Source organism: Elephas maximus, chromosome 19, assembly GCF_024166365.1.
Source record: "Elephas maximus indicus isolate mEleMax1 chromosome 19, mEleMax1 primary haplotype, whole genome shotgun sequence".
Lineage (NCBI taxonomy): Eukaryota > Metazoa > Chordata > Mammalia > Proboscidea > Elephantidae > Elephas > Elephas maximus.
Genome location: NC_064837.1, coordinates 49,248,878 through 49,266,267, shown reverse-complemented (window position 1 = coordinate 49,266,267; position 17,390 = coordinate 49,248,878). Strand labels below are relative to the sequence as shown.

General features: G+C 44.4%; 1 protein-coding gene across 6 annotated transcripts in view; it reads left to right on the top strand.

The window, feature by feature from the left end:
- The window catches only part of STAT3 (signal transducer and activator of transcription 3), a 64,376-nt gene extending 48,613 nt beyond the window's left edge, over positions 1–15,763 (top strand). For 3 of the 6 annotated variants that reach the window (XM_049858893.1, XM_049858892.1, XM_049858891.1), the window contains exons 12-24: positions 1,991–2,020; positions 2,120–2,213; positions 2,316–2,363; positions 4,251–4,334; positions 5,084–5,182; positions 5,323–5,458; positions 6,185–6,237; positions 6,493–6,587; positions 6,698–6,837; positions 7,342–7,554; positions 12,320–12,362; positions 12,643–12,755; positions 13,528–15,763. In XM_049858893.1, coding sequence (XP_049714850.1) covers positions 1,991–2,020; positions 2,120–2,213; positions 2,316–2,363; positions 4,251–4,334; positions 5,084–5,182; positions 5,323–5,458; positions 6,185–6,237; positions 6,493–6,587; positions 6,698–6,837; positions 7,342–7,554; positions 12,320–12,362; positions 12,643–12,755; positions 13,528–13,583 — 1,204 coding nt within the window. In that variant the 3' untranslated portion in view covers positions 13,584–15,763. The remainder of the gene's footprint in view (positions 1–1,990; positions 2,021–2,119; positions 2,214–2,315; positions 2,364–4,250; positions 4,335–5,083; positions 5,183–5,322; positions 5,459–6,184; positions 6,238–6,492; positions 6,588–6,697; positions 6,838–7,341; positions 7,555–12,319; positions 12,363–12,642; positions 12,756–13,527) is intronic. The other 3 variants (XM_049858896.1, XM_049858894.1, XM_049858895.1) reach the window with 3 other exon arrangements.
- Positions 15,764–17,390: the final 1,627 nt, after the last annotated feature.

The following is a 17,390-nucleotide window of genomic DNA, read 5'->3' as shown; positions in this document are numbered from 1 at the left end:
TAAAAATAATATATAATAAGAAAACAATTTTAAAATATATTTTAAAAGACCTTATTCACAGTTGCAGCGAAATCTATAAAGTAAACAGAAATAAACCTAGTTAGAACTGTGTAAGATTTATATACATGAACATCCATTCACAGGTAAATGAATAAACAATTTGTGGCATACCCATATAACGAGATACTAACCAAACCAAATCTATTGCTGTCAAGTTGGTTCTGAGTCATAACAACCCCATAGAACCGAGTCAGACTGCCCCATAGGGTTTCCAAAGCTGCGATCCTTACAGAAGCAGACTGCCACATCTTTCTGCATTGGAGCAACTGATGGGTTTGAACTGCTGACCCTTGGGTGAGCAGCTGAGCAGTTACCCACTGCGCCACCAGGACTTCTAATGAGATACTACTCAACAACAAAATGAATAGACTGTTGATGAATATCAATATAATTATGCTGAGTAAATGAAGCCAGACCAAAAAAGAGTACATACCTTGTTTCCATTTATATAAAATTCTAAAAATGCATGTGAATCTATAGCGACAGAGGGCATATCAGTGGTTGCCTGGGGCATGAGATTGAGGGATGAGTTATGAACAAGCATGAAGAAACTTTTGGGGGTGATGGATGTGTTCATCTTCTTGAGTGTGCTCATGGTTTCACAGGCGTGTATAGTACATATACTAATCTCAAACCTTATCAAATTTTACATTTTAAATATGTGAAGTTTATAGTTCATTACTTATACCTCAAAGATGAAATATGAAAAAAGAAGATAAAAGAAATATAGGTTAGACATCAGGGAAGATTTTTCCGATAATAGGACTATTATCTAAAATGTGATACACAGAAAGATGTCTTCTAAATGACTTAAAAATTGATCATTTTTCATCTGTAAACCCACTGGAATGCACTATTTAATAGTAGCTATTATTTTTTGTTTTTTTATTATTAATTTGGAAACTCTGGCTGGTGCAGATGGTTAAGCACTCAACCACTAGCTGAAAGGTCAGCTGATTGAACCCACCCAAAGGCGCCTTGGAAGACAGGCCCAGCAATTTGCTTCCAAAAGGTCATAGCCTTGAAAACTCTGTGTACCACAGTTCAGTTCTGATGTACATAGGGTCACCATGAGTTAGAATTGACTCAACAACAGTAACATTATTAATTTTAAAAGCATGGGTGAATATATCGCTGTTGAGGACTTTTTAAACATCACTCAAAATAGTAAAAAAAAAAACCCAAAAAAACAGGCAAATAAAGGGAAACACTCAGAAGTGTGACCATATAAAAAAACCATATATTCAGAAACAAAGGTAAAAGAGAGCGAACAAACTTGGCAAACTGTTTCCAGCTATATCAAATTAGGATGGTCTGAGTTACAGGTAATAGTGAACCTTTGCAGAAAACCTGGTGTGGCTTAAATAATAAGGAAATTTACATCCCATTGTAACTGGAAATGCAGAGTTAAGTTCTCCAAGGTGAGACCAGTGACTCCTGGGATCTTCTCTCTGCTCTGCCATCCTCAGCACAGACTGCATTTTAAGTCCTCTTCTATGCTGAAACGTGATCGCTCGTAGCAGTTAAGGCCATATACTTTCCTGCTTATGTTCAGTTGAAGATACAAACAGAAATTCAGCCTAGACTATAATTCTTTCTCTTCAGTCTGATTGAGACAGTGTAGGTCATGTCCTCACTCCTGGACCATTGGGCTGTGCGTGATGGAGCTGGGACTGGGGAGGACACTGAGCAGAATCACGGTTCTGTTAGGAAGGGGTGAAGTAGGCATTGGGTAGGCAGCCAACTGTGCCCACTGCATACGCATGGGCAGGCAGGGGTTGTGATATTTGATGGATAAAATGTAATCAAATCATTTAAAGGAATTTCTAGGAGCATAGTAGTTTTTCCATCAGAGTTAAAAACAGGTAGTCAAAGTAGGCTTTTTGAAGAAACAGGCCTGTTTCATTAAAACTGTTTGTTTTCTTAACAGAGACTCTGGGGATGTTGCAGCTCTCAGAGGGTGAGTTCAGCCAAGAGGCTTTCTTTTGCTCTGTTTAATGCATCTTTATCCTCTGGCCATTCAGTCACCTGCATGTTTGGTTCTTCTCCTATGATTCAGATCCCGGAAATTTAACATTCTGGGCACAAACACAAAAGTGATGAACATGGAAGAGTCCAACAATGGCAGCCTGTCTGCAGAATTCAAGCACTTGGTATGTGGGAGGAGCCCACTTTCCCTTCACAAAGGGCACCTGGCAGTGTGAGAGGCTAGGAGAGAGCCTTTCTGATGGGTGTACTTTTTGCTTTTCTTGCAGACCCTGAGGGAGCAAAGATGTGGTAATGGGGGCCGAGCAAATTGTGATGTAAGTTTTGTTGGGGATGACAGCCACCTGGGAGGGTTTTCTTTGAGGTGGAGAGAAAAGTGAGCCTCCCATTGCCCAGGATTAGGGATGTCAACCTGCGGTTTCAGCTGTAGTGATTCAGAAAAGTGACCCTGAGCTAAGTGACATGATCAGAAGCCACCTTCTGTCCCAGGAGTTAGGTCATTGTTGAGGAGAGATGGAAAGTCCCTTGCTGGGTAGTTATCCACACCCCTTTGATAGAAAAGAACCTTTCCACCTTGTCTGGGGCTTTCCAAATTCCCCTTCCAACTTCTGCCAGCCAACTGAATTGCTCCTCTATTTATTAAACAATCAGTACACATATTGTTTTGTGACTTTGGTTGCCAACCCTGCGACGTGTCAACACTCTCCCCTTCTCGACCTTGAGTTCCCTATTTCCATTTGTCCAGCTTTCCTATCCCCTCCTGCCTTCTCGTCCTTGCCCCTGGGCTGGTGCGCCTCTTTAGTTTTGTATACATGGTTGAACTATGCGTGTTTTCTTGTTCTTAATTCCTCTTGTTTCTTCTTTGCCTCCCGTTGGTTCAGGTATTGGATCCTTAGTGTCAGGAAAAAACTTTATTTTAGGTAAATGTGAGCAAAAACTAGTTCCCAGTCCTTTTAAAAAATTGTGATACCATGTTCTTTTTCTGATGTTTGTGTACTTTCTATCTCTTGAGACTGTCTTTCCTCTCCTGTAATGTGTAGCAGGCTTAAAAAAAAAGAATTGAATTAGAACAATCTAATACTTGACAGGAATTAAAGAGTGAGGTAGTTTATATGCAACAATATTTTAAAAATGTACGTGGCATATCTGTTTAGAAAAAGGCAAGATGCAAAATAATTTGGGTGGGATGTTAATATTTTTGTTTAAAAGAGACACCACGAACTGTTTTATATTTAGTCACATAGGCATTAAAAAATTCTGAAGAATTATACACCAAACAGTGCTTATATATTAGTGCTGTTCTTAGTATTCAAAGCAACTCTAAACTATTTCTGTACTATTTGCATTTTAAATCGAACATGTATTACTTTTGTAATCAGAAAAGGAGTACTTTAAAAATGAATTGGAATTCTGTTTCTGAGAATTAATTGCTAACTCCTGTTCAAAATAAGATTGCTATGGTGCTGGCTGGAGTTTAAATCGTTACACTCACTTTGGAATTTGGCATTATAAAAATGAACATGCCCTATAACCCAGCAGTGTCACTCCCAGGACGTTGCAATAGAAAAAGCTTTACACATGTGCACCAGGAGACATGTACAAAATGTTGACAACAGCCTGTTTGTAAGCCCTAAATACAACCACATAAATACCCATCAACACTAAAATGGATAAATGATTTGTGGTATAGTCATATGACGGGGTACTTACTCTACAGCTGTGAAAATGAATAAATTATGGATACCCACAGCCACATGCATCCATTTCATACTGAGTGAAAATCACAGAAGAAAGAATACAGAGTCTGATTCCATGTATGTAAGGTTCACAAATATCCTAAATAGTACATAGATTGTTTAGAGATACGAATGTAGTGAACTGTAAAGAAAAGTTAGGAAATGATAAACCCAAAAGACAAAATGGTGGTTATTTCTGAGGGAGGAGGGGAAGGGATAGGATTGAGAAACCAAAAACCAAAACCAAACCCAGTGCTGTCGAGTCGAATCCGACTCATAACGTTGGAGAGTGTTAGCGTTAAAGGGACCATATCCTCAGAGCTGTGTTGTTGGTGGCGTTTCCATGGCAGCCAGGTATATTTTCCCTTCTTAGTGTAGTAAGGCGGTGGCACATCACCTTCCTTGGCTGCGGCTCTTGGTACCAAATGCGATTCTCTGAATAAGGGAGTGTCCTTTTTGTTATCATAGGCCTCCCTAATTGTGACCGAGGAGCTGCACCTGATCACTTTTGAGACTGAGGTATATCACCAAGGCCTCAAGATTGACCTGGAGGTGAGTTCTGTAGCAGAATTGGGGGTGGAGCAATGTACAGGGCTGATTCTGGACAAGAACTTTTAGTTGGAATTGTTACTAGTGAAGGTGCAGTGGTTACTCTTTGCTAAGAGCATTGTGTTCTTTGGCCCTTTTTCCAAAAATATCCTTGGCATCTCAGCTGAGAATAAAGTCTTCTTGAGTCCTTAGAAGATACATTCCATGGACACTCAACTTTAAGCAAACGTGATATGAAAATCTGTATTTAGAAATTGATTATGAGTGACTTTATGAAGTTTCAGCAAAATAGTCTTTAAACAGCCAGTGGTTTTACTGTACAGAAAATCATGGCATTTAAATCTCTTTTCCCAACTTTCTTGACCTTTAAATTAAGATAGACCTGAAAAAGCAGGAATACTACTCCTTGATTTCTGGGACCTCTCTGTTTAATGGGAAGGTAGAGGTTCAATTCTTGGAGAACGTCATCTAGATTTTATAAATGGGGATCCCAAGGACTGTGGGTCACACTTTCCACAAGTCAGTGTTTACAGTGATTACATTTGGACATCAACCCAAGTCCCTGAGGTCTCTCTCCAGAATTCCTTCTACTCTGATTGTCAAACTGTCTCAGTCACACCCCTCTCCTGGAGTTGGCAATAGCATGGTTTATGGCATGTCCTTTTAGTTTCTCTGTGAGATATCGATGGAGATATTTTGGAAGGTGTGAGGACCCCTCTGCACCCCCAACTCATTCTGCACTTACCCTACAGACCCACTCTTTGCCTGTTGTGGTGATCTCCAATATTTGTCAGATGCCAAATGCCTGGGCTTCCATCCTGTGGTATAACATGCTGACCAACAACCCCAAGGTTAGTGTCCCATTCTCTGGAAAGCTGTGTCTTCTTGTGACTTCTCATGCCTAGAAGTTGTTGTAGTACCTAGTGTGGGCCATTAAACACCATCCTTTTTTCTCATCTGAATTAGCAAATGTGTTTTTCATTTTTAATAGAACGTGAACTTTTTTACCAAGCCCCCAATCGGAACCTGGGATCAAGTGGCCGAGGTGCTGAGCTGGCAGTTCTCCTCCACCACAAAGCGAGGGTTGAGCATTGAACAATTGACTACGCTGGCAGAGAAGCTCTTGGGTCAGCATTTTACCTCTTCTCCCTCCTGTCCTCCTGAGAGAAGGAACCGGACCCATGGGGCTATTCACTCAGGAAATATTTCTTGAGCATCTGCCTTGAGCAAGGAAGTGTGCATCCTGGTGACCCTTTTTATGAGGTGGGAGGCAGATTTCTTTTCTGTTGGTGGCTGTCTCTCTCACCCTTCCAGAGTACTACTTCGTCTAACCTTAGGGAGGTATTTTAAGTGCATGTTAGAAGGCGAAGCTAAAGGCTTGGCATTCTCTGTCCCCATATTAAATAAACTGTAGGCCTGTTTTTAAGTTTTTTTCCTGAAAAAAAAAAAAAATTTTAGTAGAATATTTTATGTGCTACCTGGGCTATAAGTAGATACGTCCTGTGCTGCCACCAAATGTTACTCTCTAGCAGCAGCTGTTAGCTTGTTAGTGTGTGCTGCTGGTCCCAAGACTGCGACATGAAGCTGGGAGGAGCAGGGGAATTTGTTGCATCATCTACCATGTCTGCTAGGCCAAACAACAGCTCAGGAGGGTTCCATTGATGAGGTCAGGGAGGCGTGAGTGTGTGTATGTGTGTGTGCGTGCACATGCGTGCTCTGTGGTGACAGTGTGCTCAACTACATGAAAACCAGTGGTTTCATGGCCCAGAGTGGGATGAAGGTATGTGTGTGTCCTAAGAAGATCTTGAGTCAAAGTTGAAAATTTTACTACTTTATCCTTTTTTTCCTCTTAGGACCTGGTGTGAACTACTCAGGGTGTCAGATCACTTGGGCTAAATTTTGCAAAGTAAGTGATCTTATTAAATCCATGTGACCACCTCTTGGAAGGGGGTGAGAGTGCTTACCTGCTAGGTTACCATGGGGGCTGCTGGTCCTGAAGGCCCTGAACTCTCGGTCCAGCAGCCAGTAGGTCCTGCTCGAGGGGAGGTGAGCCTGAGCTATAGCTGCTTGAGGACTTGGGTGGTGAACTGTGTTGTCTCTAGGAAGGAAAAGGCGGGGGACATGATGGTGGCTTCGGCTTCCTATTGTCGTCTTTTTCCAGGAAAACATGGCTGGCAAAGGCTTCTCTTTCTGGGTCTGGCTGGACAATATCATTGACCTTGTGAAAAAATACATCCTGGCCCTTTGGAATGAAGGGTAGGTGGACACTCGTGTCTGGTAGAGAGTGTATATGTGTAACCAAGTCATTTGCTCTCAGCAAGCCAGTGGCAGAGGATCCAAACATTGTTGCACCTCTCTGGCTCCAGGTACATAATGGGCTTCATCAGTAAGGAGCGGGAGCGGGCCATCCTGAGCACCAAGCCCCCAGGCACCTTCCTGCTAAGATTCAGTGAAAGCAGCAAAGAAGGAGGAATCACCTTCACTTGGGTGGAGAAGGACATCAGCGGTAAGCTGGGACCTCACCCACCCCACCTGGTGGCCATTGCTGCTGCTGCCATGGCTGCTACTAGTTTTGAGCACCCACTGCCCCCTAGTGGGCACAGATGGACTCTGACTCTCCTGCCTGAGATTTGGAAAACATTTCTGAGATTTTTTTCTTTTCTCTAAATTTTTTCCAGCTGAAGGATTTGCTTGCCAATTTTGTTTTGCTTGCTCCAGTGACTAAGAGTTACCTAGAGATTTTCTATTTTAAATTTTATTCTTTGTCCCTTTTCTTCCCTACCCTGTTAATATATCTCATGCAAACAGTTATTCAAGTTTATTGCCTGTGAACTAATTGGGTAGCCTCTCCAAAAGCCAGCTGGCACATATCGACAGTGCCAAGCCACTGGGTGGGATACTCAGGGTCTCAGGCTCTGGAATGGCACAAGTCCGATAAATCAGGTAATGTTTTTTCTGAGATTACCTAGAACATAGGCTCCCTTACTTTCCCTTTCCTTTCCCACAACAGGTAAGACCCAGATCCAGTCTGTGGAACCATATACCAAACAGCAGCTGAACAACATGTCATTTGCTGAAATCATCATGGGCTATAAGATCATGGATGCCACCAACATCCTGGTGTCTCCGCTGGTCTATCTCTACCCTGACATTCCTAAGGAGGAGGCGTTTGGAAAGTATTGTCGGCCAGAGAGCCAGGAGCATCCTGAAGCTGACCCAGGTAGTCGTTGATTTTCCACATTTTAGGGATTGAATTCTGGGAAAAGTAGGAAATTGCAGAATACTTGGAGGAGAGACAGGTACTGTCTGAATGGCCTGGGAGATCTTTGTTACTCTTTATGGGAAAGAACTCTGTAGTGCGTGCTTTTTGGGGTAGCTGATGGGATTAGAGAGAGGAGAGGACTCAGTCACCAGTCTCTGACCCAGAGGGAGCACACCAGAGTAAAGGGGAAAATAGCACACACACCCCCATTCAAAGCACGCCGAAAACACTGGAAGAGAGAGTGAAGGCAGAGGTCTTCAGCAACAGGATCCCCAGAAGCACAGTGCTTCTTGCATAGTAGATGCCAGAAGATTTGCAGCTCAAACCTCAGTCTAGGATGTTTCCATTTCCCCATCGCTGAACAGTGTAAGCGGTGTCAAGTGGGATGAATAAAGGCGTTCTGAAGAAAATGATTAACAGCAGAGTGGGGGGGAGAGTAGTGTTTGAAGGAGAAGACGAAAACTGCTGGGAGTGACATGCCATTGGTATTTATAAAGTGCAGCTGCTGAAATGAAGATTGTTTTAATGTGCAGGAGCATATGTGTTTATAGAAATTATTTCACATTAAACCTGTAATCTTTGCTCAGTGTGGAGGGAGCAGAGCCCATGGTCTGTTCCCATTCAGTATTTGTTGCTTTGACCCTTTGGGTTCTCCATCCAGATCCTGATGAGGAGTCTTTGATTTGCCATTCATTGTTTTTCTTTAGGAAGCTCTGGTAGCGTAGTGGTTAAGTGCTACAGCTGCTAACAAAGAGGTCGGCAGCTCAAATCCACCAGGTGCTCCTTGGAAACTCTATGGGGACAGTTCTATTCTGTCCTATAGGGTCGCTATGAGTCGGAATCTACTCGATGGCAGTGGGTTTGGTTTTTTGTTTGGCTTTTATTTAACTTTTATTATTTGTAGAGTCATTTGTGGACTCTTTAAAATGATCTTTTGAGGTTAGCTGTCTGCCCTAGTTGTTTTTTTAAAAAAAAATCTTTGTACAAATAAAACACAGACATAAACCCACCAGCTTCCCTTCCACTTTTTCATAGGAATCCTCTCTGAGAAATTTCTTGGGGTGGGGAAGGGTGGGGCTCAGAAGAAGGAATTAGAGCGAATTCACAATTAGCTTTCCTTTTCCCTTTGTTCTGGTATTCAGTTTTGTTCATGCTGCAGAAGGTTTAACTCTCACTTCCTGTCTGCTACTTATCTCTCTTTCCATGTTGCGCTTCAGTTGGGACATCTGTTTATCAGCCTGTCGCGCTACTCTTTGTTCCTTCTGCAGAAGACGTTTAGATCCAAGTTCTAATGTTGCTTTTAGGATCCCAGCTCCCAATCTGAGGCTGTATCCTCCATTGCCTTGGGCTCATAGTCCTTTCCTGCCTGGAGGCAACAGTGTTTCCTCAGGGGCAGCATGCCAGTCTTGAGAAGGGAACTCAAGATGGAGTGATTTGCCTACATTATGGATTGTCAAGTGTAAGGAGTGTGCGCTGAGGGGCTCCTTGTGGGTGTGGTGATGGGGTCAGGGAATGTATTATAGGGGCAGGGTGGGGTATGTGTGGAGACCCTGTATTAAAATGGGAGTCCTCAGGGAGAAGGATCTGTGACTGTTTCCTCTCCTGTTGTGAGGGAGTATTGTTGCACAAGTCTCTTTCAGAGAGAGATCATCTTCCTGGGATTCACAGCTCCTTCTTCCTTACGTCTCTACAGAAGCTGTTATGGCTTGAGGGAGAGATTATCAGCCTATAAATTAGATAAATAACATTTACAACCTTGTATGGGTTCATACATATATCAGCTTTTAGTCTTCATTCTCCTTTTCTTCTACTGTTCCACCTCAGACTGAAGCAATTTTTCTCAGCCACTTTGATCACTAGGGAATTAAATCATTTTCTGCCTAGGGTGTCAGTCCCCTCAGGCCTGGGCCAAAGCAGGGGATTTATAGGACACCAGAACCCTGCCTCAGTAGCTCTTTTGGATTCTGCATTGAATTAACCTATTTCGTGGCCAAAAATAACCTCAGCTGGTGGTCTGAAGACCCTTTTTCTCAGATTCTCGTTATACTTTCCTTTTTTAAAATTGTGCTTTAGGTGAAAGTTTACAGAGCAAACTAGTTTCTCATTAAACAGTTAATACACATATTGTTTTGTGACATTGGTTGCCAACCCTATGATATGTTAACACTCTCCCCTTCTTGACCCGGGGTTCCCCGTTTCCATTTGTCCAGCTTTCCTGTCCCTTCCTGCCTTCTTTGCTTTTGGGTTGTTGTGCCCACTTAGTCTGGTTTACATGGTTGAATTACGTGTGTTATTTTATGGAACTGTCTAATCTTTGGCCGAAGGGTGAACTTCAGTTCTGAGTTAAAGGGGTGTTCGGGGCCATACTCTTGGGGTTTCTCCAGTCTCTTTCAGACCAGTAAGTCTGGTCTTTTTTTGTGAGTTTGTATTTTGTTCTACATTTTTCTCCTGCTCTGTCTGGGATGCTGTATTGTGATTCCTGTCAGAGCAGTTGATGATGGTAGCCAGGCACCATCTAGTTGTGCTGGACTCAGTCTGGTAGAGGCTGCGGTAGTTGTGGTCCATTAGTCCACAAGTCACTTGTGTCTTTGGTTTTCTTCATTCTTCCTTGCCCCAGATGGGGTTGGACTAGTGGAGTATCTTAGATGGCTGCTCACAAGCTTTTAATTCTGCTCTAATTTTTATTATTTGCCTTCTTTTGGTGTCCGGGTGTTTCTTTTGTTGCTCTCTATTTGTTCAAGTTATGGGGATAATTCTTTGATTTTGGCCCTTTGCTTTCGGATGTGTGCACTTACTCTGAGGACTGCTTTAGCTGTCCCAAAGGTTCTGATAGGAGGTGTTTTCATTTCCATTGGATTCTGTGAATTTCTCTACTCCATCCATAATTTCTTCTATAGGCAGGTAGTTTTTTTTTTTTTGCATTTTCACTTTTTTTTTTTTTTTTTGTGCTTTAAGTGGAAATTTATAAATCAAGTCAGTCTCTCATACAAAAATTTATATACACCTTGCTATGTATTCCTGGTTGCTCTCTCCCTAGTGAGACAGCACACTCCTCCTCTCTACCCTATATTCCTGTGTCCATTCAGCCAGCTCCTGTCCCCCTCTGCCTCTTCATCTCCCCTCCAGGCCGGAGCTGCCCACATAGTCTCATGTGTCTACTTGAGCCAAGAAGCTCACTCCTCATCAGTATCATTTTCTGTTTTATAGTCCAGCCCAATCCCTGTCTGAAGAGTTGGCTTTGGGAATGGTTCCAGTCTTGTATAACCCAGTAGTTTTTGAGCAAGGCGTTGTTCAGTTTCCATGTGTTTGATTTCTTTTCCCTGCTTTTTCTGTTATTGATTTCTACTTTTATGGTTTTATGGTCAGAGAAGATGCTTTGTAATATTTTGATGTTTTGGATTTTCTTAAGGCTTGCTTTATGACCTAATATTTGGTCTATTCTAGAGAATATTACATGCACTCACAAGCTTTTAAGACCCCAGACGCTACTCTTGGTGAAGTCTTTTGATGAGCATAAGTGTTTAATTTTTGAAGATCCTGGTCATCTAGCTTATCTTCTGGTGTTTGTATATTGTGTATTGTTGTATATGCTGTATATTAGGGCCCCTAGCATTGACTCTATTTTTTCTTCCATAGTCTTTATAGTTCTGGGTTTTATATTTAGGCCTTTGGTCTGTTTTGAATTAGTTTTTGTGTATGGTGTAAGGGTTACACTTTCTGATCCACCAGTTCCTCTACCAACCCCAAGCTTTATAACTGCTTCTCTCGGCCCATCCTGCCCCATATACTATGCCTCCCATCCTGCCCCATATACCATGCCTTCCAAGTGAGTGCTTCACGTGAATTCCCCAGATTTTAGGACAGTGTCTCCAAGCTACTTGACTTTGGATATAAGCAAGCATTTAAAGTCTAAAATTCATTTACTCCAACCCTTACATTTCTAACTATAGAACAAGAATTATAAAAGACAGCGATCATAGACAATTGGCATCTCCTTCTTTCCCCTCCCTTTTTTTTCAATGCTTGAGAGAGAATGTGCCTTGCCCTAGGTTTCTTAGCTATTGAAGACGTAACTGGGCCCAGGTCTCTTGTCTTTCAGTCCAAAGTTAATTGTACTGTACCATAAAGAAGTCTTCCTTGTATATAGAGACTGCTTTTTGTTTGATGTATTTATCCAACTGGGAATTTACTAATACCAGCATCTAAAATGTAATAAAAAAAAAAAAAATTAATGCTGGTAGGAGTAGAAGGTATAGCCCTTGGCATTGGAAGCACAAACATTAGCAGTCCCTATGTTCTCTTAAAAGACTCGGTGATGCTGGTAACTGAGCTGGACCCCATGCAAAGGCTACAGAGGCATGATCCTGTATGCAGAGAAGTTACCTAAGAGACGCAACGAGGCCAGAACAGAGTCCTCAGACCACAGATAGGCAGTTCAAGGTTTATACACTCTAGAGAGAGAATGCACACAGAGTTGGCCTTAGTCTGGGCTCGGGTGGCACAAGGGCGTGCTGACAGGTCTCTGTGGTCAGGAAAGCTTTGTGGAAGGAACAGTATATCAAAGGTATAAACACCTAGGACATCAAATAGTATACAAGGAGGGAAGGGCAACATGTCTGCTTCAGGACGTAGTGAACTTCAAGTTAGCCCTGGTGCGGCCAGTGGCTCCCTCCAGCCCATCCTCTGAGTCCCAGTCAGTAAGCTCAAGTTTTCTTTTCCTTCCTAGGTGCTGCCCCGTACCTGAAGACCAAGTTTATCTGTGTGACACCGTAAGTGGCTTCTCCTCCCAAGTTTGCCTCCATTTCTAATGTCCTCATCCCTGGGAATAAAACACTGGGCAAGAGTTATCTCGTGAAGGGTTGGCAGCCCCTGGGCTATGTTTAGTACTCAAGTGACCTTGTGTGTTTAAAAAGCTTGAGCTTTTATTTTTCTGTTGGAGATCAGAGTTTGATGGCTTGTGTGTGTGTGTTCTGTTCTTTTTTTTTTTTTTCTCCATTGTGTCTTGTCAACCCGGCCCTTTCCCCTCCTGCTGCTCCCCATTTCCTACAGAACGACCTGCAGCAATACCATTGACCTGCCGATGTCCCCCCGCACTTTAGATTCATTGATGCAGTTTGGAAATAATGGTGAAGGTGCTGAACCCTCAGCAGGAGGGCAGTTTGGTGAGTATTTGGTTGACAGACTTTGTCCTGTGAGGGAAGTCAGTTCCCTCTATGTGATGCTTGCTTGTAGAGTCAAGAGCTGGTCACACAGATGGTTAGAAGGAGGCTCTGCAGTAGAAACGGAATACGTGCCACGTGTGTCATTAGAAAATTTTTTATAGCCACATTTCTTCTAAAAACAGTGAAAAGAAACAGGTGAAGTTAGTTTTAATCATCTATTTTATTTAACCCAAGAAATCTAAAATGTTATCACTTGGACATGTAATAAAACATGAACAAGCGATTTGTACCTTCCTGTGTTTGTACTAAGTCCTTGAATTCCAGTGCGTATTTACGCTTGCAGCGCACCTGGGTTTGGACCAGCCACGTTCCTGGTGCTCAGTAGCCACATGTCAGGTGGCCTGAGGCTGCCGTATGGAGCAGGGCAGCCTTAAAGCTTCTTTAAAAATGGAGGGCAGGAGATTTAGAAACAGGTAGCGGTGATGGCCACACAACACGGTGAACATAATTAACGTCACTGAAGTGTACGTGGAAAAATGGCTGAAAAGGCAAACGTTTTATATATGTATATGTCTCTGTGGTTAAAAAAAATAATAATAATTTGGGGGAAAAAAGGAGGGCAGGTTCTTGGGAGAGGAGAGTAAGTCTGGATTACCTGAGCTTGTCTTGGCCTTAGGGGGCAGGAGGTGGGAGAACAGCAGCGGCCGAAGCTTCTGTTCTCCGAGGGGCCAGGCAACTGCCGCTGAACTGGCTTTCCTGTCTGTTTCTCCAGAGTCCCTGACCTTTGACATGGACTTGACCTCGGAGTGCGCTACCTCGCCCATGTGAGGAGCTGAGAACGGAAGCTGCAGAGAGATGTGACTGAGGCACCTACCTGTGTTCTGCCACCTTAAACAGCTAAACCCCAGATCATCTGAAACTCCTAACTCTGTGGTTCCAGACTTTTTTTTTTTTTTTTTTTGATCTCCTACCTTTGCTGTCTTGAGCAATCTGGGCACTTTTTAAACTAGAGAGATGAGTGAATGTAGGCGATGTGCTTTTTATCTAAACGCAGCTGAGGATGCATTCTCTGAGTCCGTGATCAGGGGATGTGGGAGGCGGTGGCGGGGGGGAGAAAAAGGAAATGTCTTGGTTGTTTTTTGTTGTTGTTCCCCTGTCCTCCCTTCTCAGCAGCTTTGTGTTGGTGTCGGTGTTGGTGTTGTTAGACAAGTGCCTCCAGGTGCCAGCAGCTCCCCTCTGCCTGTTTCTATAAGCTAATGTCACAGGCTGCTCTAGCTACGTACTCCTGGCATTGCACTTTTAACCTTGCTAACATCCAAATAGAAAATAGGACTATCAAAGCCCCTAGGTTTCTTTTTTAATTTAAAAAAAAAAAAAAATTAAAGGGCAAAAGAAAAAACCCTTGTAGGCATAGCCTTTTCTGTATTACGAATACCCAGTTAATAGGCTCCCTGATGCTTTAGGCATTCAGCTTTCTTCGGGCTGATAATTTATAGAAATCTTGAAACGGGCTTCAGATCAAACCTTTAAAAGACATCTGAAGCTGTGGCTTAGCCTTTTGGTTTTGAAACAGGAAAGTTTAAGGATAACCTAAACATTTTAGACTTTTTTTTATAAACAAAATTTTTATTTTCCCCTTTAATGTGTTGGCCTATTTAAAATGGGTAAGGCTGGGCAGAGGAGCCCTTAAAACCGCTACTCCCTTTCTCCCCAGATTTAGCTCCTGTTCCAGAGCCTGGGTTGTTTCTATGGGTACATTGTAAGGCTGGGATGGTCCTTCCTTCCTTTCCTCAGCCCCTTTTAGTGGCATGTCTCCTAGTGTCTACAGGTCCCTCATCCTGTGTACTTTAGGAACCCTGGTCTCAGGACCCTGTGAAGTAAGGAGGGAGTTACAGGTTGAACTCGACTCAGACTCTAGGGCCCCAGTGAAGTGTCTAGTTGAGCTCAGGGAATACGGTGGCTGCCTCAGTTTCTTGTTCATTCCCAGCAGCACCTGTAATCACTTCTTCACCTGGTAACCCAGGGGCAAAGGCTGACTGAAAAACTTGAGGTCCATTCCTTGTGTGAGGGAGTATATGCCCGGTTTCCCACCACAGCCCTTATGAGGCAGAACAACCAGCCTGAACCTCTGTGGCCTTCTGTTTCTGCCTGTAGCCCTCCGTCAGTCAGCTATTATTTACTGGGCGTTCCAGAACACTTAATCGTGTTCTGGGTAGTCTCTGGATATGGGGCCCTGGTGGCGCAGTGGTTAAGAGCTTGGCTGCTAACCGAAGGTCGGCAGTTGAAATCCACCAGCTGCTCCTTGGAAACCCTATGGGGCAGTTCTACTCTGTCCTTTAGGGTCGATACGAGTCGGAATCGACTAGATGGCAATGGGTTTGGTTTTTTATGTTTTGACCCAGAGGCATGGCTGAATTACATGACCCAAAGCCATCTTGTCTCTGTTGGTCAGAGCTTCTATGGAACTTTATTCATTATACTCAAATCAGCCACTTTCTGAATTAAGGGGGTGAGGACCTTTTCTCCAAGACAAATACGGGATTGCTCTTGACTTAACTCAGAAACTGAAAGAATATTTAGAAAGGTACAACTTGGGCTTACTGTTGGGTTTAAATCACAGGGAACTTGGGCAAGGATGTGGAATTCTCTGGAGCAGATATTGTAAAGCTCATGATTTTAGGTAGCATGTGTATCTGTTTTTAACTCTGATCATCGTAGCAAAAGTTCTGAGAGGAGCCGAGACTTGTTCTGGCCCCTCCCTGTAAGAACGGAGTCCTCTAGGACCTGCCTGCTTTCCCTCCACCATTGCCCCCCTCCCCAGCCCGGCCAAGGATTCCCGAGGCTCGCTTAACCTACCTATCTATACAGTGGTTTTTAAGCTGCTGTCCTGGCCGCTGCATTCAAATTCCAATGTATACTTCATACTGTAAAAATTTATATTATTATTTTTTTTGTATATTGCTGTATCTACTTTAATTTCCAGAAATAAAAGTTATATAGGAACTGTCTGAGAGTGTGGCAGCTCTGTCTCTAGCTGCTGCTGGTGGCCTCCATGGAGCCACATGAGCAGGTGGAGCCTGGTGTGGGAGCACCAAAGAGAAGGGTCTCGACAGCAGGCGGTTGCCGGGTCTCGACAGCAGGCGGTTGCCGCGCTCCCAGCTGAGGTTGGTGAGACCCTTCACCCTGAGTTTATGCAGGCCTAGCTCTGAGCACTGAGCCCCTCCCCCATCTTATGTTAGCCACCAGCCTCCAAGTAAGGGGAACCTGGAGAAGCAAGGGATTATCCTCCACAGACAGAAAGGTGTCAGAGCCAAGGCCTCCCTGCACCCTCCTTTCGCTGCAGCCTTTGCCAACTGCTGTGTCCTGTTTGGGGTCAGATAAGCTATTCCCACCCCACCTCCCAGGACCGCCCCCCTCCACGGTTGGCTCCATTATCACTTTCTCTTCAGCTCACTCAGTGGGGACAACCTGTAAACACTTCACTGGCTGGAGCTGCGGGGCCCCTGGGCAGCGGTGGTGATAATTCATGGAGACACTCACCATACGCACACAGACATCAGAGCCCACTCCGCTTGCTCCCCACCCCCTCCATTTGTGAGTACCATGGAGACAGGCGGGCTCTGGAGATAGGAGCCTTCCCCTGCAGAGATGGAGCGGAGATTAGTGCAGCTCACTGCTGGTTGGCAGCTGCCTGCTTTCCCTCCCACCCGCCCCCTCCCCAGCCTGCTTGGGGCCCTGCATGGCTGGGCAGGCTGCAAGCTCCCGCCCCTCTTCTCCTTGTGTTGCACTCCAGAGAAACCTCAACAGGTACTTGCTCCCCAACCCCCTCCCAAGGGAGCAGGTGTTGCTGAGTCAAAGGCCCCAGCCCCAGGCCCCAAACTTGCTGCACAGCTTGGCGACCAGTGGGCCTTGGCTTGGAGAGCTGGGCCTCTGTCCACCCGAGCCTCCCTCTGAGAAAACACGGTGGTGGGGGGATGGTGCCACCTGCTGGTCTCTGGGAAGAGGCGAGGGGAGGGTGGGACTGTTGCTGCAGCCCCTGGCCTGGGGAGGGATGAAATCCTCTTGGTACTGGCCCTCAGCTGCCAGCTTCAAGATCCTTCACAGCTGTGGCTGCCTGGCCCACAGTTCTTCCCTCCTTGCATGCTCTCCACACTGTAACTTCTGCCCTGCTTTTCAATGAATTCGTCTCCTGCTTTCTTGGGAATATACCCCCACAACCTAGTTCTTTAGGAGCCCTGGTGGCATAGCGCTTAAGAGCTGCAGTGAGCCAAGGCTGCTAACGAAAATGTCGGCAGTTTGAATCCATCAGCTGCTCCTTGGAAACCCTATGGGGCAATTCTACTCTGTCCTATAGGGTCACTATGACTCAGAATCGACTCAATGGCAAATGGTTTGGTTTTGTTTTTTAACCTAGTTCTTTAGCCTTCCAGGAGGCACTGACACTATTGCAGGGGTGGCCTAGGACTCTTAAACCACAGAAAGAGGGTAGAGTTGTTGCTTCAGGCTGAAGTTATAGTACCAGCCACACAGGAGGAAAGGAACAAGATGACTCCAGTCCAGGGGGCCCCACCAGCCCCGGAGACCACCACCAGTTCGCCAGCCCAGGAACCACACCGGCAAATTTATGACAAAAAA